General features: G+C 39.2%; 1 protein-coding gene across 6 annotated transcripts in view; it reads right to left on the bottom strand.

The window, feature by feature from the left end:
• Window positions 1-6,448: 6,448 nt before the first annotated feature.
• foxn1.S (forkhead box N1 S homeolog) overlaps window positions 6,449-23,153 on the bottom strand; it is a 58,824-nt gene continuing 42,119 nt past the window's right edge. For 5 of the 6 annotated variants that reach the window (XM_041583314.1, XM_018248776.2, XM_041583315.1 and 2 more), the window contains 5 exons: window positions 19,343-19,470; window positions 16,895-16,991; window positions 11,235-11,442; window positions 10,138-10,650; window positions 6,449-7,813 (listed from right to left, as the gene is read on the bottom strand). In XM_041583314.1, coding sequence (XP_041439248.1) covers window positions 7,542-7,813; window positions 10,138-10,650; window positions 11,235-11,442; window positions 16,895-16,991; window positions 19,343-19,470 — 1,218 coding nt within the window. In that variant the 3' untranslated portion in view covers window positions 6,449-7,541. The remainder of the gene's footprint in view (window positions 7,814-10,137; window positions 10,651-11,234; window positions 11,443-16,894; window positions 16,992-19,342; window positions 19,471-23,153) is intronic. The other variant, XM_018248778.2, reaches the window with a different exon arrangement.

The following is a 23,153-nucleotide window of genomic DNA, read 5'->3' as shown; positions in this document are numbered from 1 at the left end:
AGAAAGCTCCGAATTACGGAATGGCTCCCATAGACTCCATTTTATCCAAATAATCCAAACTTTTAAAAATGATTTCCTTTTTCTCTGTAATAATAAAACCGTAGCTTGTACTTGATCCCAACTAAGATATAATTAATCCTTATTGGAAGCAAAACCAGCCTATTGGGTTTATCTAATGTTAAAATTAATTTCTAGTAGACTTAAGGCATGAAGACCCAAATTACGGAAAGATCCATTATCCGGAAAACCCCAGGTCTCGAGCATTCTGGATAACAGGTCCCATACCTGTGCAACTAAATATTAGTTCAGTCATTCAAAGGAAACCAAAATCTTGAAACAGTTTATACAGTGAATGAGTTTGTAAAGAAGAATGCAGACACTGCTATTTTTGGAAAAGCCTAATATTCACTTTTCTTCACTTTCTGTAGAAATAACACAAATTTGATAACATTTTCTTCATGTTTTGATTTGGAATAGAATGTGCAGTGTTCCCAATTCATTTGCATGGAAATAAGGAAATACAAGCTATTATAAGGATTTTGAGCTTTATTCATACAATGTATATATACATACAAACAAGGGAAAGTTGTGCTCACTGCTAATTTTTAAAACCATTAGGCGGGGGTGCAATGAGGCTGTGACCACAAAATACATATAGACAAATACAAGAGTCCTCTGCACTCAACCCATTATCAATATATTTAAGACAGAGACATTTTGTGCTACTGCTTCTGAAAAATGCCTTACCCTTTAAACAACACAGGGATTGTTTGTCCATATATTGCAATATATTTAAGCTGAACAACTACGTCACACTCATCCCATATCTGGCCAGTCCTACGCTCAATTTTCATCTGATTTATTTTGAGTTTGTTATAGTTATACAGGAGCAGTGACCAGCTCCATGTTGTAGCTCCCACCCCTCCCAGCTATAGTCAGGTGATCCCACTGGTGTCTAATAAAAGGGCAGCCAAGTTTGGGAGTTTTACTTTGAAAGCAGCAAGTAAGTTGCAGGTAAAACTTAGTCCCTGTGTAAAATGTATAATGAAGGAATAGAATTCTTAATGAATCAGATAAAATTGAGCGTAGGACTGGCCAGATATGGGATGAGTGTGACGTAGTTGTTCATCTTAAATATATTGCAATATATGGACAAACAATCCCTGTTTTGTTTAAAGGGTAAGGCATTTTTCAGTAGCAGTATGCACAAAATGTCTCTGTCTTAAATATATTGATAATGAGGACTTTTGTATTTATTTATATATAGTGAATAAAGTAGCCCCTCTTGTAAAATATAAGGATATTATAAGTTACCTTGGAGTTTCATGACCATATAAAAGTACGAGGCCGAAGGCCGAGTGTTTTTATACAGGTCATGGAACTCCGAGGTAACTTCCAATATCCTCATATTTTGCAACTGGGGGAACTTTATTTATTATAATACACAAGTTTCAGTGAGTCATGTGACAGAAATGACATCAGAACTCACCGTTTATAAGGATATAATTTACACATGGCTTTTGTGTATTATATATACACTCTCTCTCTCTCTCTCTCTCTCTCTCTCTGTCTCTCTTTCTCTGTCTCTCTCTCTCTGTCTGTCTGTCTCTCTCTCTCTCTCTCTCTCTCTTTCAAGGTTTCAGGACCATGACATGTAATTTAATCTCTTGTTTTGACAAAACACAGTCCCCAGTTTCCTCACAGTACAGGCAAGTGTTTGCAGCCATAATGTTCAGGTGGTTCTTTAAAAAAACCAAAAAAAAAACACTTACAGGCGAATTAATAAACCTTGGAAATGTCCTTTATGGATGTCCTTTGCATGATGTTCTAGATCAGGAGTGTCTATACTTTACTAATGTGAGGTCGTACCATTATGATCTACACCAGGGGTGCCCAAAAGGTAGATGGGGATCTACCAATAGATCTTTAGCTGGTGATCAGTAGATCTCAAGACTCTGTCAACAAACAGCTTGTCTGTATCACCCTCCTATTTCATGCTTTTCATTCAGATATTCATAATGTTACTGTCACATAAGAAATAGTTGCTTATTAAATATAGCAATATAAATTCTCTCATAAATCAATATATTTAAGACATATTTTCCATGGAACAGAATGCTAACAATGCTTTTATGGATGTAGATCATAATGGGAAAACATCACTAAAAGTAGACCTCACATTAGTAAAGTATGGGCACTCCAGATCTACATCCATAAAAGCATTGTTAGCATTCCGTTCCATGGAATATATTACTTGAATACTGATTTATGGGAAAATGTATATTGTTATAATACACAAAAGCCATGAATATCTTGTAAATTATATCCTTATAAACGGTGAGTTCTGATGTCATCAGTTATAAACGGTGAGTTCTGATGTCATTTCTGTCACATGATTAACCAAAATGTGTGTATTATAATAAATAAAGTACCCCAGTTGCAAAATATGAGGATATTAGAAGTTACCTCGGAGTTCCATGACCTGTATAAAAACACTCTGCCTTCGGCCTCGTACTTTTATATGGTCATGAAACTCCTCGGTAAAATATAATATCCTTATATTTTACAAGAGGGGGTACTTTATTCACTATATATTTAACAACTATTTCTTATGTAACCTTAACATAATAATCTGAATGAAAAGTATGAAATAGGAGGGTGATATAGACAAGCTGTTTGTTGACAGAGTCTTGAGATCTACTGATCACCAGCTAAAGATCTACTAGATCCCAATCTAACTTTTGGACCCCCCTGTTTCAGATTCAAAGCAGTAGTCCGAAACAACAATAACATTCGTTTTTTTAATGTAAACTTATGGCAATGTGCGCAGGGAGCACCTAAGTACAGCTCCCAGGATTCCTCATTGCTACAGACACCGGCACGGCCATAAAGTTTGGGAAGAAGACACAAACACCCAGGGGCACATTTACTAATGGTCAAATATCGAGGGTTAATTAACCCTCAATACTCGACCCTCGAAGTTAAATACTTTGAATATTGAAGTCGAAGGATTTAGCGCTATTCGTTCGATTGAAAGAATAATCGAACGATTCAAAGGATTTTAATCCATCGATTGAACGATTTTCCTTCGATTCCCAAATTGGCTAGAAAGCCTATGGGGACCTTCCCGAAGTTTTTTTTAAAGAGACAGTACTTTGACTATCGAATAGTCGAACGATTTTTAGTTCGATTCGTAGTCGAAGGTCGAGGTAGCCAAAAAAACCATTCGAAATTCGAAGTATTTTTTGTTCTATTCCTTCACTCGTGCTAAGTAAATGTGCCCCCTAAAGTTTTCTTCATTTCGTGCCATGGTATCTTCAGATGGCAGTGGACATAAATGGGTTAATGAATGCCTTGTGAAGGACAGCAAATGACAAGCTTTACATTTGCTGCGGCGAGAATTTGCTGGTGAAAAATCTGCCGCGACGTCAGAGTAGTCGTGCGCATAAGGGCAAGGCCAGATGTGGTGTTTTTAAAAAAAGCTCCGCCAGGCGTAAATACGCATAAACTGCACTACCACTGAAACTAATGGAAAATGCATAATGACAATTCTCACAGGGCGCTTGCAAGCCGAAATCCACCGCTGGATGCCGGTATTGGCGTTTTTCAGCAGAAACTACCAAATCAATAGACTCTACTAATTGAAACCACACTTTGCATAAATACGCAGCGTATTATAAATATGGCGTCCAAATTCTCAATGAGAACAATGAGAAGTGCATGTTGGGAAAAGAAACCTACGTGCTGAAAAACGCATATTGTCGTGTGTGGTTTCAGTGGCGTATTTATGGCTGGCGTTTCTTTTTTAAAAACGCAAAGTAACAACGCCGCGTCGGGCCTTGCCCTAAAAATTGTTGCGTGTCCCCTTGACTTTCATGCATTTGAACAAATTAGTTGCGCATATAAAAATTGACGCTCATGTCGAAATTGTTGCCTGTAAAAATAATTTTGACGCGCATTGACTTCAATGCGTTTGCAAATTTTTTGCTGTTTAGTAAATTTCTCGGCAAATCGAAAAGCCACAGATTCGCCCATCGCTAATCGCCAACTACCATAACCGTGTGAGCAGCAGAAATGATGCAGCTGTACATGGCAGCCACCAACGCTGCTACGCTGAGGCAGTTCGGGGAGATAGTTGCTCAAAAGACGAGGCGATTAGTCACCACGCGGCAAAATCTCCATGAATTTCTTTGTGTGGACTAGCCCGTAACCCGTTGCCTGCCAAGCACGTACAGCGTATGTGCTGGCAGGCAAATGCTCAGGCTGCCAAGAACGTACATGGTACTTTCTTTAGCAGCTGAGCTCTCTCTCTGCTTCAGCGGCTTTTGCCACCTCCGCAGAGAGTGGGGAGAGAAGACAGCCCCCTAGGCAACGAGGCTGGGGGGGGGCTGTCAAGTCGGATCTGCGACCGGGTATCCCTGTGGGCCAGTCCGACACTGAGGGGCACATTTACCTAGGGTCGAATATCCAGGGTTAATTAACCCTCAATATTCGACTGCCGAATTAAAATCCTTCGAATATCGAAGTCGAAGGATTTTGCGCAATTCGTTCGATCGAAGGAATGATAGTTCGATCGAACGATTAAATCCTTCAAATCGAACGATTCTAAGGATTTTAATCCATCGATCAAAGGATTATCCTTCGATCAGAAAAACCTTGGAAAGCCTATGGGGACCTTCCCCATAGGCTAACATTGGCCTTGGTAGGTTTTAGGTGGCGAACTAGGGGGTCGAAGAAATTTTTAATGAGACAGTACTTTGATTATCGAATGGTTGAATATTCGAACGATTTTTAGTTCGAATCGTTCGATTCAAAGTCGTGGTCGAAGTAGCCAAAAAAAACATTCGAAAATCTAATTTTTTTCCCTCTATTCATTCACTCGAGCTTAGTGAATGGGCCCCCGACTGTGATTGGAAATAAGTACTGTGATCATGAGACAGCAATTTCTTTTCATTTATTTATAGACAAATGAGTACAGCTTGAATGGAGTAAAAGCAATGAACATATGTATCACAAAGCAATGAGTCACAGGTATTCCCTTGGAGAAAATAAACACACCTGCTTTATGATATAACATGCAGTCATATGTAAAAACAACCCCTCCTTGGAGATTTTTGCCAGTAAATGAAATGTTGATGTGCTTTCTCTGTGTGTGATCAATATGGAGCCCCTACACATCCCAGTGACGTCACTCCATGACACATAGAAGGGCTGAAATTCATTTGCCCAACATTTACACAGTTCCATTTTATGGGTCATCTTGTTCTATATTTAAACAAGGTTTCTAACTTGTTTTTTTTTTACATTTTATTGCTTTTATCTACAAAAAAAAATAACTTGTAAAATATACCCTTATGCACATTGTGACGTCGTCCAAATTCATTCTGAATCCATTTGTGTCACACGCAACTTGAGAATTAGAAGAAATAATGCAGGGCCTACTTATGTAATATAAGAATATAGAAAACACAACAGTCTAGTGCCTTTATGTGTCATTAGGGGGCCCTGTCCTCGTGATGTATAAAAGAGTTACATTATTCCTATATACTGTACATTACAGGTCATTTAAATACTGCGGCCATTCAAATACTGTAGTGTTTGCAAGAAATAAAGCTAAAAAAGAGAGGTTTCTTTCTACCTGAAATAAAGGCTTGGAGAAGGCATGAAAGTGACAAACCTGACATTGATGCAACCAGCATTTTAATGTGATATTTATATCCAGAAGGGGTTGTGTAATAAGAGGTGCAACATATTCAGTTCACCTGTCAGTGGTTTGAGAGGTTTGCATTGTGATATTTATGTTTTCCCATAGTGTAGATGAATATAATGGAAAGGTTTCCCTACAGGTACAGTATGAGAATCAAAGTGCTGCTACAGTTTTGCCAATGTTAAAATGTGAGGACTTGGGAGTAGAGTCCTGCAGCGGGTCGGGTACCCACGGGTTACCCGCAAAAACCTGCAGTTTTTCATTGAAGTTCAAGGTGCGGGTATACCCGCGGGTCGGCGGTTCTGCGGGTTTGCAGATTGTGGGTCGGGCTGCGGGTCTTCTCAATATCAATATTTTCTCCTTTTTTCTGGTCACGTCCACTTCTGATGATGTCATTTCCGGTACACAATGACAGCACTTCCGGTTTTACTCCCTTTTTTCTGATCATATCTACTTCCGATGATGTAACTTCCGGTTTATAATGACAGCACTTCCTGATTCTTGATGGTCAGCGGGTCCGGGTTGCAGAGAAGGTACTTGGGGGTCGGGTCGGATTGCGGGTCCAAGCGGGTAAGAATGCGGGTTGCGGATTGCAGGTTGCGGGTACGGGTCAGGTTCGGGTCCCAAAAAATTGACCCGCGCAGGACTCTACTTGGGAGGGAGCCGTGAATAATGTCATCAATCTGAAATATCACCAGGGGCAGAGTTGAGACAGTAATTTGGTTAAAGCAAGACTTTAGATTGGTTCATCTTGTGCTTTATGCAGAATACATTATTAGCAACACTATCCATTATAGCAAATACAAATTAGGGAATGCCTTGAGGCAGTGTGTAGACACGAAACGCGTCAGACCTCAGACGCTTGTTTGTATGTCAGATGTAAAAATAAAATATAGAACTTTTTAAACCTGAATCCTGGATTTGGCTTCTATGGAAGTCCGGAGTGCGCTGCTGTAATCGGTTACTGAAAATACCGTGCACCGAATCCAGACTTTGGTCACATCCAGGCATTTTTTTCACCAACATCTGGATTTGGCTAAAGTTCTATTTTATTAAATTTTGTGATTTTCTGCAAGTTGTCATGGCTAAATAAAACAAACGCCACTTTTCGAAACGAGATTGAAAAAAAATCAAAATCTTACCACCTCCAACCAGCCCTAAGGAAACAATTGCTATAGAGAAGAAATGTGTCCTCTGCAAAAACAAACCTGCGATCGATTGTGGCAAACTTTTACACATTATCTCAAAACTGTGGCAAATTGCAAACCCAGATATCAATCAATCAGCCCTTGATTGTTTACCCCCAAAAAAATCCAAACTTAAATTCAAGTGACTTTAAAGCTCTGGGTAACTTAAAAGACATTTAAAATTGTTCAAATTTGATGATACAAATAAGGGTTCTGTTTCTGTTTGTTAATGAGCCAAATCCAAAAATCATTGATATGGTACAACTTCAATTTTCCCATCATTAAATGGAATTACCCTATAATAAAAAGTCAATATTCAGTCTGTAAAGACAGCAAACGCAAATTTTATGTCTCGTCTCTTTAAGCGTATCTTCATTTGTGGCAGTGTAGTGCTGGGCCTGTTATTCTTTTGCCTTTGGTGCATTACTTTGGCAGTTCATCGGTTTTTCAGAAAGTCACTTTTCAATACAGAATTTAAAGAGTTGTGTTCCAGGAACATCAATCAAATGTACCTCAACCCAAAGGATCTGCAAAATATATTTTATTTAACAAAGGTCCAAAGAAGTATTTCCCGCTGTAAGGTTATTGTCTCTATGGGTGCAGAAGGTTTCTTTATCAGATGATGGGAGTAGATGTTGAGTATATGGTCAAACTATTGCAAGGTGTTTGCTCCCACAAGTACTGAGATACGACGGCATTTGTTTGTCAAGTTCCACAAACGAGGAATACACAGTGGTGAGATGTATGTCTCCATAGCTCATATTCAAGTTATTATTTGGGGAGCCAGTCCCATTGCTGAAGCCTTTGCTGGCGGAGTTATGCACAAAATACTGAGGAGGAGGCGGTGTTGGAGAGGGAGAAACAAGATTTAGGGGATCCAAAACCAGGCTGTCATCTCTAAGCTCTTCCCAAAGGCTCCCTGTTCAGAAAACAATTATTAATCATCTTTTTATAGCAAGCCACAGTACTATATATATATATAAATACAGTAGAACCCCCATTTTACAGTTTTCACAAAAATGATGTAAAATCCGGGAAAATGTAAAATGAGGGAAATGTGTTGTAGTAACTTTTTCTTCGAAAGGTTATAATCACAGGCGTCTGTTTTACTTTGAGACACAATATTTAGTGTGTTAATAAGGGTTAAACATTGCAGTGTTAGGGGCCCATTCACTAAGTTTGAGTGAAGGAATAGAGGAAAAATAGTTCGAATTTCGAATGTTTTTTTTTGGCTACTTTGACCATCGAATTGGCTACTTCGACTACGACCTTCGACTTCGAACGATTCGAACTAAAAATCGTTCGACTATTCCATAATCGAAGTACTGTCTCTTTAAAGATTTCTTCGACCCCCTAGTTCGCCACCTAAAACCTACGGAGGCCAATGTTAGCCTATGGGGAAGGTCCCCATACGCTTGCTAACAATTTTTTGATCGTAGGATAATCCTTTGATCGATGGATTAAAATCGTTTGATCGAACGAATTGCGCAAAATCCTTCAACTTCGAAGTCGAAAGGATTTTACTTCGGCATTTTTTGCGCACGCTGGTGTCTATTGGGCGCTGCCACGGCCAGGTTGCCTAGGGCGTCTGACCCGGCTCTTGGGCAGACTAATTGGAATTGACAATTTACAGGCAGAACCATGGCAAAATATACATCTGGTTGGTATTTTAAAATTCTTTATTTCCCAAATAAAAACATTCATAGAGGAGAAAAAAGCAAAAATGTTGATGTAAAATCCGGGAAAACATTACTTAAAATCAGGGAAATGCACCCATTGAAATGCATTATAAATTGGTGGGACCACAAAAAAAAAAGTAAAATATTGTATATACTTTATGTATGGCACTCAACAGGTCTTGTGCAAATAATAATGCTTTTTTAATTGAATTTTCTGGATCTTTCCGTAATTTGGATCTTCACACCTTAAGTCTACTAGAAAATCGTGTAAATATTTAATAAAGCCAATAGGCTGGTTTTGCTTCCAATAAGGATTAATTATATCTTAGTTGGGATCAAGTACAAGTTACTGTTTTTTTTATAAAAGGAAATCATTTTTAAAAATGTGGATTATTTGGATAAAATGAAGACTATGGGACACAACATTCCGTAATTCGGAGCTTTCTGGATAATGGGTTTCCGGATAACGGATCCTATATATGTATGTACAGTATATGTGTGTGTAACGTAGGTGAAAGATCTGTTTCTGTATCTTTAACCTCAAGGTTTATGGCACATAATGAGAATTAATGTTTTTTGCCGCCTGTATGATTTCTAGTGCAGTTGGCAGTTGGCAACCTGTTTACATGACAATCACAGTCCAGTGCACCCGCAGTTCAGACTACCACTTTGAAAAACCCACTGATGATATTGCGATCACTACTTGCCAGACCTGTGGGTGCAGCAGACATGTCATGTGCCATAGCCCTTAAAGGAAAACACACACTCTATTTTAGACATGAACAGCATATTGCAATATTTCATGCTGACAAATCATATATTCTCAGGAAACATCCCTCTCTTTCATTAATGACATCATTAAAATGTCCCATGGTAATAACTGGAACACCGAAGGCAAAACAAACTCCACATGAAGGACACCGCATATGTATAGCCAGTTTTAAATTGGATTTACTTTTCTATTATTTTAGGGAATTCAAGGTTGCACATCCTAACTTAATCCTGGGTCAGCCCAATTTCTTGTTGACTAGTGACTATGCTGTAAGTTATGTTGTATATATTTAAATGGGTGAATAAAACTGTATGGTATGAGATCCACTATCCAGAAACCCATGATCCACAAAGTTACAAACTACAGGAAGGCCATTTCTCATATACTCCATTAAATTAAAATAATTCTCATTTTAAAAAATGGTTTCGTTTTTCCTTCCAATAATAATAAAGTAGCTTTTACTTGATCTAATTAATCTTTATTGGAGGCAAAACAATCCTGTTGGGTTTATTTAATGTTTAAATGATTTTTATTTTTATTTTGGGGATCCAAATTACAGAAAGATCCATTATTTGTAAAACCCCAGGCCCGAGCATTCTAGAAAAGAAGTCCCATACCTGTACTGTGTATTTATCAATACAATATATAATTTCAGTAGGACAATGATCCCAAACACCAAAAAGGTGAATTTCCTTCAAGGGCCCAGACATAATTCTAAATAAAAACACTCAGGAGCAAATCTGCTTGGAAAATGGACCAAAATGGCCCTCAATTTAAGGCTACATACTGTACCTTGAAAATCAAAATCTGTAAGAGAAGGATTGAGATCATCAATATCATTACTGAGCTCCACTTCAGCGAGGTTCTCCTGCATTGTCCTTGTTGGTGAGTGTTGCGTCAGTAAATTCATGGTCTGATGCGGAGGGGTGTGGGCAGGGATTGGGGAGTCCTGAGGATTGATGGGTTGAGCTCTTAGGTCACTTTGGTTGTCAGGTGATGAAAAATGATTATGGGAAATGCCACGGGGCTGCTGTATCATAGCTGGTGAGATCAGGGGAATGTCATGGGGTAATGGAGTATAACATGGAGGCTGTTGCCTCACAAGATGTGAGTTGTCCTGCAAAGATGCTGAAATGTCCCGCACAGATTGTAGTGGTACAGGCATTGGGGAAATGGTCGTCTCACACAATGACGTCTGCATAGATAACTGCATAGTGGTGGAGTTCACAAGACCAGCGCCATTATGTGCCAACAGCGAAGACCTCAGCTTTTCAGTTCTCTCTCCTATGAGCTTATCAAGGTCTTCTAAAGGAAACAAAAAATATTATGAAATATTCATATTCACAATGTATAGCATATCCAGAAAAAAAAGGTTCTATGGGATCCTGGTGCAAAGTAAAGGCTTCATCTTAATGCATCATAACATATATCACAAGGGGAGGGACTATACCATCTACAATGTTTCTCTGTAACCAGCATGTTACTAGAGAGACTTTCCCAGAAAGAAACACTTATTGATCTCCCCCAGTGTCATCTGACAATCCTATGTCCTGCTAAGTGTTATCTTTATACAGTCAGCAATATTTTGGTACTTTTCTTATGATTATATCTGGTTAATGAATTATTACAGAAAACTAATTAAAAAAGCTTTTAACATCAGAGTTGTCCAACCCTACATGCAATGACAGCCAGAACCTGGACATACATAGTCTAGGTGCCCCAGATCTAGAATAAAGGGTGGTAGAACATTGCTTGTTCATAATATACATAGTAGGGGAGCCCCCAATCATTCATGTTATAATCCCCATTATCTGTGTGTAAAATTCTATCGTTAGTGCCCAGATACCAGATCTTCCCAAAGTTGGGACCCTTGGTTTGGGTATACTCACCTGGCTTTGCCATGCTTTTTCTCACGGTTACTGGATCTTTCCTTTTCCACTTTTGTAATTCCTCCTGCATTTTTTCAATCTTGGCAGGATTCAAAGCCCATAGGCACCCTTTACGGGAGGAACTTCCAGATTTGTTCTCTACTTTTTCAAAGCATTTGTTCAGAGACAGGTTGTGCCGCACGGAATTCTTCCAGCCGTCTGGAGCTGTCTGTAGGGTAAATCACAGAATTCTGTATCTCTCTTATAGTCTCACAATGTACTCACAACCCATGCTGGTGCCCTTCAACATTTCAATAAAATGATCTCAGCTTATATCTCAGGAAATTCTGTATATCGGTTTTGTAATAAAGGCTTAAGCCTCCCAGGAGAGCTCACTTGAACAGACCAATCGGATCCACTTCCACAGCTGTGAGAACATTTGTTTGATAGGCTCAATGAATGGTCTTCAGAATCACTGCTATTTATGGCATAAAACTTGTGAATCCACCAGGTGTCACTGTTCTCCTCTATTCTCTGTAATCCAAGTTCTCTCCCCGAATCTCTCAGTAAACAGAAATACTCCAATTCGTCTTATTAAATATTTTCTTATCATTTCCTTTTATATATCCATGTTGTTTCTGTATTTAGAATGTATTCATAGTAATGCCAGGTAGAATTGCCACAATAAACTAATATACTCCCATCTCTAATACAAATGTTTTATTTGAATCGATTTATACGGTTTCAGGACCTATCTCGTAAATGATTTCTACAAAAATTAGCAGCAATATGTCATGTGATTTAAAAAATGTTTTAATTACTTTTAATGAAAGTTAATTATAATTAATTTGACTTTACTTAAAGGGATCCTGTCATCGGAAAACATGTTTTTTTTCAAAATGAATCAGTTAATAGTGCTACTCCAGCAGAATTCTGCACTGAAATCCATTTCTCAAAAGAGCAAACAGATTTTTTTATATTCAATATAAAATCTGACATGGGGCTAGACATATTGTCAATTTCCCAGTTGCCCCTGGTCATGTGACCTGTGCCTGCACTTTAGGAGAGAAATGCTTTCTGGCAGGCTGCTGTTTTTCTTTCTCAATGTAACTGAATGTGTCTCAGTGGGACCTGGATTTTACTATTGAGTGTTGTTCTTAGATCTACCAGGCAGCTGTTATCTTGTGTTAGGGAGCTGTTATCTGGTTACCTTCCCATTGTTCTTTTGTTTGGCTGCTGGGTGGGAAAAGGGAGGGGGGGTGATATCACTCCAACTTGCAGTAAAGAGTGATTGAAGTTTATCAGAGCACAAGTCACATGACTTGGGGCAGCTGGGAAATTGACAATATGTCTAGCCCCATGTCCGATTTCAAAATTTTATATAAAAAAATCTGTTGGCTCTTTTGAGAAATGGATTTCAGTGCAGAATTCTGCTGGAGCAGCACTAATAACTGATTTATTTTGAAAAATTTTTTTTTTCCCATGACAGTATACCTTTAAATATTTCATTGCTATTTTATGGCAATTGCTAAAACAACGAAGGCTGACGTTTCCTTCGGACATTGCTCTTTAACCAGAAATCTGGTCAATGTAGACTTTATTCAATTATTCTACTCCTTCACCAAATGCGAATTTCAGGTACTGCCAATCTTATCCCATTATTCCAAGAGCATATTACTCACGGCTATACATGTATCCTGGGCTTAGTGTCTTGTTTATACAGTGCTCTCGCTTTTTTTATTTTTTGTTTTATTCAAACAATTTTCTATAATAGTGATTACCATTAATCTAGAGAGCAAACAAACAAGCATGCTCTGAGTTTCCGCATGCTCTTTTTGCTTGCCTCCAAGTCATATGATATAATAACACACACATTACTCAGGAAAGGATTGTTAGTTTAGTAATATTAGTCCTATGGAATATTCTGGCTCTGGCAACAACTTGTCATCATTTGTAGTGTTCCTACTCTACAGAAAAGTACTGTACTGTATCACACCATTGTTCGGGAGTGAATTTGATGGGTGTTTTTGAGTATTACACAACATAGTCCTTTGCTGCTAAATGTATTATATGTTTTTTTTAATAATAAATGATTATAAATGATCTATTGTCATAAAGCAACTTATTATGTATCACACACTATATTTGCAAGTTAGAGCCTCTGCAAAATGGATACATGCCCACGGGTATTCAGTATACAAGTATGGGATCCATTATCCAGAAACCCTTTATCCAGAAAGATCCAAATTATGGGAAAACCATCTCCCATATACTCAGTTTTAATCAAATAATTAAACATTTTAAAACATATTTTATGTTGGGATTTTATTAATGTTTAGCAAAAAAGAAAAACTGCAGCACCTCTTGTTTGCAAATTGTGAAAACTTTATTACAATTGGTCACTAACAGGCATCGTTTCGGGCCTTGTCTTGCCCTTTATTAATCACAGCTAAGTTATAATTAATCCTTATTGGTGGGAAAACAATCCTATTGGGGTTATTTAATGTTTATATGATTTTCAGCAGACCTAAGGTATGACAATGCAAATCATGGAAAGTCCCCTTATCAGGAAAAAAACTGTGCATTCTGGATAACAGGTCCCATACCTGTATATACCAATAAGCAGAATAAAGTTACCAGATCACTTGAAAATTCAGGGATGCCTCTAACAAATACATGTTATTAGCAAGGTAAATAAGTTAGAAAAGCAGTAGCTCCTGTTCGATTCAAATCCGGTCATTCAGGTAATTAGTCCCCTTTGCTGTCTTCCAATACTGGGTTTCTTACCTTTTTTCAGTTGGAACCTATATTCACTATGCGATTCTGTTAGAATTAGATACATGTCTCCTTTGAACGGGGATGCACCAAACTTATCCTTTTTTATTTGTAAGAAAACAGAATCCTTCACAAAAGACTTGGCTGAAAACTGAATCAAATCTTAACTCTAATTTGCATGTTCAGATTTATCAAGAGGTGGGGGCCTTGTTGTCAATCGAAGGGTCAGTTGGTTAATGAGAATAGAAATAAAGCAGAGATTCTGAACCGTTATTTTTTCATCTGTCTACACAAATGAGGTACCAAGTAATGACAGTTTTCTTCTAATTAATACATCAAATGATGGATGGTTCACACAAGGGGAGGATCCGGGACCAGATGGTATTCATCCCAGGGTACTAAATGAGCTTGGCTCTGTAATTGCTAAACCTCTTTACTTAATTTTTCAGGATTCATTGAGGTCTGGCAAGGTGCCGAGAGGCTGTAAAATTGCTAATGTGATGCCGCTATTCAAAAAGGGATCCTGTTTTCAGCCTCAAAACTATAGGGGGTTAGTCTGACATCAGTGGTAGGAAAGTTTTTTGAAGGGTTACTTAGTGATAAAATACTTGACTTCATTGCAAATCTTAATACTATAAGCTTGTACCAGCATGGTTTTATACATAATCAATCTTGCCAAACAAATTTAGGGGGCACATATACTTAGGGTCAAATATCGAGGGTTGATTAACCCTTGATATTCGACCGTTGAAGTTAAATCCTTCGAATATCGAAGTCGAAGGATTTACCGCATTTCCTACGATCGATCGAAGGAAAAATCGTTCGATCGAACGATTCAAAGGATTTTAATCCATTGATCGAACGATTTTCCTTCGATCAGAAATTGCTATGAAAAACTATGGGGACCTTCCCCATAGGCTAACATTGATGTTCGGTAGGTTGGTCGAAGTTTTTTTTAAAGAGACGGTACTTCGACTATCGAATGGTTGAATAGTCAAACGATTTTTAGTTCGAATCATTCGATCCGAAGTCGTAGTCGAAGGTCGAAGTAGCCAATTCGATGGTCGAAGTAGCCAAAAAAAACATTCGAAATTCGAAGTTTTTTTTCTTCTATTTCTTCACTCGCGCTAAGTAAATGTGCCCCCAATTGTCTTTTATGAGAAGGTGAGCAGGAACCTCGACTCTGCAATGGCAGTTGATGTGATCTATTTGGACTTTGCTAAAGCATTTGATACAGTGCCATACAAAAAATTAATGGTTAAATGAAGGAATGTTGGCCTGGAACATAGTATTTGTACCTGGATAGAGAACTGGCTAAAAGATAGACTACAAAGAGTGGTGGTAAATGGAACATTTTCTAATTGGACCAGTGTTGTTAGTGGAGTACCGCAGGGCTCTGTACTAGGTCCCTTGCTTTTCAACTTGTTTATTAATGACCTGGAGGTGGCCATTGAAAGTACTGTTTCTATTTGTGCAGATGAGACTAAATTGTGCAGAACTATAGGTTCCATGCAGGATGCTGCCACTTTGCACAGTGATTTGTCTAAACTGGAAAACTGGGCAGCAAACTGGAAAATGAGGTTCAACGTTGATAAATGCAGGTTATGCACTTTGGCAAAAATAATATAAATGCAAGTTATACACTAAGGGGCCAATTCACCAAGCTCGAGTGAAGGATTCGAAGTAAAAAAACGTCGAATTTCAAAGTGTTTTTTGGGCTACTTCGACCATCGAATGGGCTACTTCGACCTTTGACTTCGAATCGAAGGATTCAAACTAAAAATCATTCGACCATTCGATAGTCGAAGTACTGTCTCTTTAAGAAAAAACTTCGACCCCCTAGTTCGCCATCTAAAACCTACCAAACCCAATGTTAGCCTATGGGGAAGGTCCCCATATTCTTGCCTAAGTTTTTTTGGTCGAAGGATATTCCTTCGGTCGTTGGATTAAAATCCTTCGAATCGTTTGATTCGAAGGATTTAATCATTCGATCGAACGATTATTCCTTCGATCGTTCAATCGAAGTTTTTGCGCTAAAATCCTTCGACTTCGATATTCGAAGGATTTTAATTCCCAGTCGAATATCGAGGGTTAATTAACCCTCGATATTCAACCCTTGGTGAATTTGCCCCTAAATGGCAGTGTGTGGGGAGTTTCCTTAACTGAGAAGGATCTTGGGGTCTTTGTAGATAACAAGTTGTCTAATTCTGGGCAGTGTCATTCTGTGGCTACTAAAGCAAATAAAGTTCTTGTATAAAAAAGGGCATTAACTCAAGGGATGAAACATAATTGTGTCTCTTTATAGGTCCCTGGTGAGGCCTCATCTGGAGTATGGGGGCAGTTTTGGACTCCAGTCCTTAAGAGGGATATAAATGAGCTGGAGAGAGTGCAGAGACTAAGTGCAACTAAACTGGTTAGAGGGAGGGAAGAGTTAAATTATGAGGGGAGACTGACAAGGTTGGGGTTGTTTTCTCTGGGGGAAAAAAGGCGCTTGTGAGGGGACATGATTAGACTTTACAAGTACATTAGAGGACATTATAGACAAATAGCAGGGGACCTTTTTACCCATAAAGAGAATCACGTACCAGAGGCCTCCCCTTCAGACTAGAGGAAAAGAAGTTTCATTTAAAGGAACAGAGTAGGGGGTTCATCACAGTGAGGACAGTGAGGTTGGGGAATGCACTGGTTTTTTTTGAACCCAACTTAACTATGTTGCTATGTAATTATAACGTGTTTAAAGGGAAATTATTATTTTTGAATAAAAACCAAAAGATCATTTACATCACAATAAATAAATTAAAGAATCTTATCCAATATATCAGTAACTATTTCTTTCCCAGAGGATATGGGGAAAGCACACAATATATATAACAGTCCCCAGTTCTAAATGACAGAATATGTCTTACCTTAAAGTACGGGAAGTTCTCCGTCATAAAATTATAAATCTCACTCACAGGCAGACTCCCCGTCTTGCTGTTCTTCAGGGCCATAAATATTAGTATGCTATGAGAAAAACAATTTATGTTATCAGCTTAAGTTGCTTAAAGCAAATATACCTGTATAAAAAATACCTTGAAATACAGGTATGAGCTTAAGAATTCTTGGGACCTGGGGTTTTGGATAATGTTGATTTCTGTAGTTTCGGGCAGCCGGGGTTGTTCACATATAAGTTGACTTTTTGTATGTTATAGAATGTACAGCTTTTCAGTTGGCCTTCGATTTTTGTAGTTTATAATTAATTTGCTTTCCTCTTCTGCCTCTTACAGCTTGCAATTTAAAATATAGTCTGGTTTTTGAGGGTCACGGGAGCCAAACAAATATTGTTCTGTGAGGCTTCAGTTCTATTGATACTTTTATTCCTTATCCTTCTGTTCCTGCCTTGTTGTGTTCATGTTCCAGTGTGTCTAATACACCACCGCCTGGTTGCAAAGGTAAATTGGGCCCTATTTTTAATAAAATGTATTTTTATAGACTAGTGAAAAGAAACTAAGATTTTACTAAATGACAGTCAAACGCTTTTTTCCAAAAAACAGAGGCAAAATAGAAAACGACATTAGTAAACTGCACTTCTCCCTTAGATCATTGTTATGGCAAATGTGCCCCCAACAGAATGAGTGCGGATACGTGTGTGTGCGGCTTGCAGAAATAAACAATTTTTTCAGCAATAATATAAACAGAATTTAATTTTGGAAAAGAAACACCTAACTGCAATTTTCCTACAAATTCTTAGTTTTAGAAATTGCTGGTGTTTGCTGTATATTACATATGCCAGTCACTGAAGTAGGGATGCACAGAATCCAGGATTCGGTTCGGGATTCGGCCAGGATTCTGTGTTTTTCAGCAGGATTCAGATTCGGCTGAGGCTGAACCTTCTGCTCGGCTGAACCGAATCCTAATTTGCATCTGCAAATTAGGGGCAGGGAGGGAAATCACATGACTTTTTTTTACCCTTCCCACCCCTAATTTTCATATGCAAATTAGGATTCGGTTTGGTATTCGGCCGAATCTTTCGCGAAGGATTTGGGGGTTCGGGCAGAATCCAAAAGAGTGGATTTGGTGCATCCCTACACTAAAGTATTTCTGTAGTCAACCACTCCACATTTGCCATTTTCCTTTGACTGCAGCATTTGGCTTTTTTATATCTACACCCTAAATACCTATTTTTTTTCTGTCCTTGTGCTTTATAAAAACTTTTTTACACCCTTACAGGAGAATTCAACCCTAAAGTTAAAAAAAACCCTACCCCCTACCCTACATAGACCCTTTCCCCCCTCCCATCAGTCTAAGGGGCCGATTCACAAAGGGTTGAATATCTAGGGTTAATTAACCCTCGATATTCGACTGGGAATTAAAATCCTTCGACTTCGAATATCGAAGTCGAAGGATTGTAGCGCAAATAGTGCGATCGAACGATCGAAGGATTATTCCTTCGATCGAACGATAAAATCCTTCGAATCGAACGATTTGAAGGATTTTAATCCAACGATCAAAGGAATATCCTTTGATCAAAAAAACTTAAGAAAGCCTATGGGGACCTTCCCCATAGGCTAACATTGAGTTCCGTAGGTTTTAGATGGCGAACTAGGGGGTTGAATTTTATTTCTTAAAGAGACAATTCTTTCGACTATCGAATGGTCGAACGAAGTCGTAGTCGAAGGTCGTAGTAGCCCATTCGAGGGTCGAAGTAGCCCAAAAAACACTTGGGACTGGCACTTTGGCAATGAGTTTCGGCGCATGCGCAGTTGTCGTGAGACAGAAAATTGCTCCAACTGCGCATGCGCTGACATGACGGTCTCATTCCGAAGATAAAAAGATGAAGCCCTTGAACTCCGATACCTGAATCTGCACTGAGGGGTAAGTAAAATGTTAGGGGCATTTGCCCGGGGTAACACTTAGGCGGGGGGGGGAGGGAGGGGGGTCTGTGTAGGGTAAGGGTTGAATTCTCCTTTAATCACATCATTTTCAAAGCTCTGAATTTGGTTCAGTTAGGCTTTTGGATTTCCTCGAATCCTGCTGTTAAAGGTTTGAATTTCGACTGAATCTTCAGCTGAATACAGGATTGGGTGCATTGCTTGATTTTCCCCCCATAATGCAACATTCTCTTTGAGAACTAATTATGTCAGTTCTTGATGTGCCAAAACAACCGACAAACTGGCGCATGGCACTCGCTAAAGACCGACATGTTTAAAGAAAAATATTGACTGATCAGACATTAACTTATCACAAATCACCAATTGTTCACCAATCCTCATGTTTAAAATGTTGACATAAATTTTGGAGCGCTGGGCATATCCATTTTGAAAAACTTAGCATTTAACCATTCATGTGTCTTCTACGGCACAGAAAGTGATTACCTGTATGAATAGATTGGCTTTGGATAGAGGGGCTGCTGGGTTTCCATGCTTGCTTGAGGTGCGATCCTTTGGTAAGGGTATTGAGCTGTGGAAATGTAGGACACCGGGAAACTTCCCCCAGTGGAATACTAAAATATAGAAAGGAAAATCAGTTAATAACACACACACACAAGCTCATTTAGCAAACATCTTTCCATCTCAAAAAGAACACAGACATAAACATTCTCTACCTTATCTCTACCTTATCTCTTACCTTACCTCTACATTATCTACCGTCTTACATGGAAATGCCTGTTCAACAGCCACTCCTAGATAATTACAGATGCTTCGTGCAATTACAGTTTTATTTCTTCTTCCTATTCTGACAACAGTGCAAAGAGTTTCCTTGTTTAGAATATCAAATTGGTGCCACATACACACATACCATGTCTTCCAGTAGAGTATGTTCCCAAAAGCAACATTTTCATCACACCGGTACTAATGTTTTAAGCTTAAAGGGGTTCTTCACCTTCCAAACACTTTTTTTTTTTAAACTGAAGTTTTATTGATTTTCCAATAAAAAAAAAATCAACATGTTATTGCATGAGCACAGTCACAAAAAATCGCAAGATATCATATGTAGGTTCAATCATGAATAAGAGAGCAATAAGATAACATGGAGTAAAATGGAGAGTAAAAGAAACAATAAAGAAAAGGGGGGAGAAGGGGGGAAAGAAAGAGGAGAAAAAAAAAAATAAGGGAGGGAGGGGGGTCTTAGCAAAAAAAAATATAAATAAACAGGTAATTAAGGTAGAGACGGCGGCTGGGCTAGGTATCAGAGCAAATAAAAACAATGGTAGTGGCCATTTTCAAGGTCATTGGCAGTTTGGTGACCCAGGGAGAAAGTCAACAGATTATACATGTAATGCTGAGAAAAGCAAGGGATCGTCCAAACACTTTTTTCAGTTCAGTTGTTGTTCCCCAGAAATAAAGACTTTCCCAAACACTTTCTATTTGTAACCGTTTTTCTAATATCAAAGTTCTCCTCGAGGAAGAGGAGATTTGTCATCCGGGCAACTAATCTCCACGAATTGCATCTTGTGTCTCTGCCCTTCAGTGGTATATTTGTGGGCACTTTCTGTTATTGTCTAATCAAGGGAGGGTTGGTTCCTAGCACTTAAAAGAAGCAGCAATTTCTTGGCACATAAATATGCCTCAGTTTATCACTTTGAGTGAGAGGTGATAAGTAATGCTATTTTCTTAAAATTTGTCCCATTAGATATTTGGAAATCACTTTGGGAACCACCACAAGGAAGGGATTATCTGTATCTTTATTACTACTCCAATCATCAAAAAAAGTAACAATAACAATACAATTATAACTTTGTAGTGAAATGGGTTTTTGGCTCCTTTGAAATCTTTGTTTGAAAACTATGTATGTGCAGTATATAGAAATATAGCCAATTGCCAGTGGCGTAATTATAGAGGAAGCAAACCTCGTAGTCGCAGAGGGACCCGGACTGTGGGGTCTGCTTCCTCCAGAGCCAATAAAAAAACCCTCCTCCCCAGCCACTCTCTCTTACCGGTGAGGAAGGGCAAAGCAAATTGGTGGGAGTTAGTAGAGTTGGGTGGGACGTGGGTGGAGTCAGGGTTGGGCATGGGCGGGTTGAAGTGGGGCATGGGCGGGTTGAAGTGGGTCATGGGTGGGGTGGAGGCTGGGAGGGAAGTGGGCAGGACGATGGATATCGGAGTGTGATTTTTTTTGGGCCTCACACCATATGGCTTTCACTGTGTCTACTTTTGTCATTTGGGAGTACAATACAACAAAACATATAACAAGTCAGTAATACCAAAGCTGTAACCCATTATTAATATAGCTATTATATAACCATGTTTTTTTAGGACATTACAACAACCTTATTACTGCATCATTCACCAGTATTATCTGCTTGTGGGCTCAGATCTGAAGGGCAGACCAACATGAATATCTGCCATACGGCAAACCTGAGTAACAAAGCCCATGTGTATCAAGCCTTGGCTTTTGCTCTGAGTGATATCTCTCTAATAAATTCCAGCATACATATTTGAAACCTGTATTAATGAGTCATTTAGCTTCTTCATCAAGAGACATTTCACAGGCTCGTAAATGCTACCATTTGTTCAGTTATTCCACGAAATTGGGTCTCTAATGTACAGACTTGAGAGCACATGTAAAGACTTTTCTTAAATACTAGAACATGTTTTATGATCTTGTTTGAAACACTGCCAAGCACATGTAATAAGTCATTTTCTGATGCTAAGCAGATATTTTCTACAGTATATACACTCTGGGAAGGGAGTGTGACTGTGGGATAACAGGTATAGTAGGGAGAGATGGTGCCTATAGTAACAGTGGATAATAGTCTCTGGGAAGGGAGTGTGACTGTGGGATAGCAGGTATAGTAGGGAGAGATGGTGTCTATAGTAAACAGTGGATAATAGTCTCTGGGAAGGGAGTGTGACTGTGGGATAGCAGGACATATAGTAGGGGGTTAGAGATGTGCTATAGTAACAGTGGATAATAGTCTCTGGGAAGGGAGTGTGACTGTGGGATAGCAGGTATAGTAGGGAGAGATGGTGCCTATAGTAACAGTGGATAATAGTCTCTGGGAAGGGAGTGTGACTGTGGGATAGCAGGTATAGTAGGGAGAGATGGTGCCTATAGTAACAGTGGATAATAGTCTCTGGGAAAGGGAGTGTGACTGTGGGATAGCAGGTATAGTAGGGAGAGATGGTGCCTATAGTAACAGTGGATTAATAGTCTCTGGGAAGGGAGTGGTGACTGTGGGATAACAGGTATAGTAGGGAGAGATGGTGCCTATAGTAACAGTGGATAATAGTCTCTGGGAAGGAGTGTGACTGTGGGATAGCAGGTATAGTAGGGAGAGATGGTGTCTATAGTAACAGTGGATAATAGTCTCTGGAAAGGGAGTGTGACTGTGGGATAGCAGGTATAGTAGGGAGAGATGGTGCCTATAGTAACAGTGGATAATAGTCTCTGGAAGGAAGTGTGACTGTGGGATAGCAGGTATAGTAGGGAGAGATGGTGCCTATAGTAACAGTGGATAATAGTCTCTGGGAAGGGAGTGTGACTGTGGGATAGCAGGTATAGTAGGAAGAGATGGTGCCTATAGTAACAGTGGATAATAGTCTCTGGGAAGGAAGTGTGACTGTGGGATAGCAGGTATAGTAGGGAGAGATGGTGCCTATAGTAACAGTGGATAATAGTCTCTGGGAAGGGAGTGTGACTGTGGGATAGCAGGTATAGTAGGGAGAGATGTGTCTATAGTAACAGTGGATAATAGTCTCTGGGAAGGGAGTGTGACTGTGGGATAGCAGGTATAGTAGGGAGAGATGGTGCCTATAGTAACAGTGGATAATAGTCTCTGGGAAGGGAGTGTGACTGTGGGATAGCAGGTATAGTAGGGAGAGATGGTGCCTATAGTAACAGTGGATAATAGTCTCTGGGAAGGGAGTGTGACTGTGGGATAGCAGGTATAGTAGGGAGAGATGGTGCCTATAGTAACAGTGGATAATAGTCTCTGGGAAGGGAGTGTGACTGTGGGATAGCAGGTATAGTAGGGAGAGATGGTGCCTATAGTAACAGTGGATAATAGTCTCTGGGAAGGGAGTGTGACTGTGGGATAGCAGGTATAGTAGGGAGAGATGTGTCTATAGTAACAGTGGATAATAGTCTCTGGGAAGGGAGTGTGACTGTGGGATAGCAGGTATAGTAGGGAGAGATGGTGCCTATAGTAACAGTGGGATAATAGTCTCTGGGAAGGGAGTGTGA

Source organism: Xenopus laevis, chromosome 2S (assembly GCF_017654675.1).
Source record: "Xenopus laevis strain J_2021 chromosome 2S, Xenopus_laevis_v10.1, whole genome shotgun sequence".
Classification (NCBI taxonomy): Eukaryota; Metazoa; Chordata; class Amphibia; order Anura; family Pipidae; genus Xenopus; species Xenopus laevis.
Note: the sequence above shows the minus strand (reverse complement) of the source record. Positions and strands in the feature narration are given on the sequence as shown.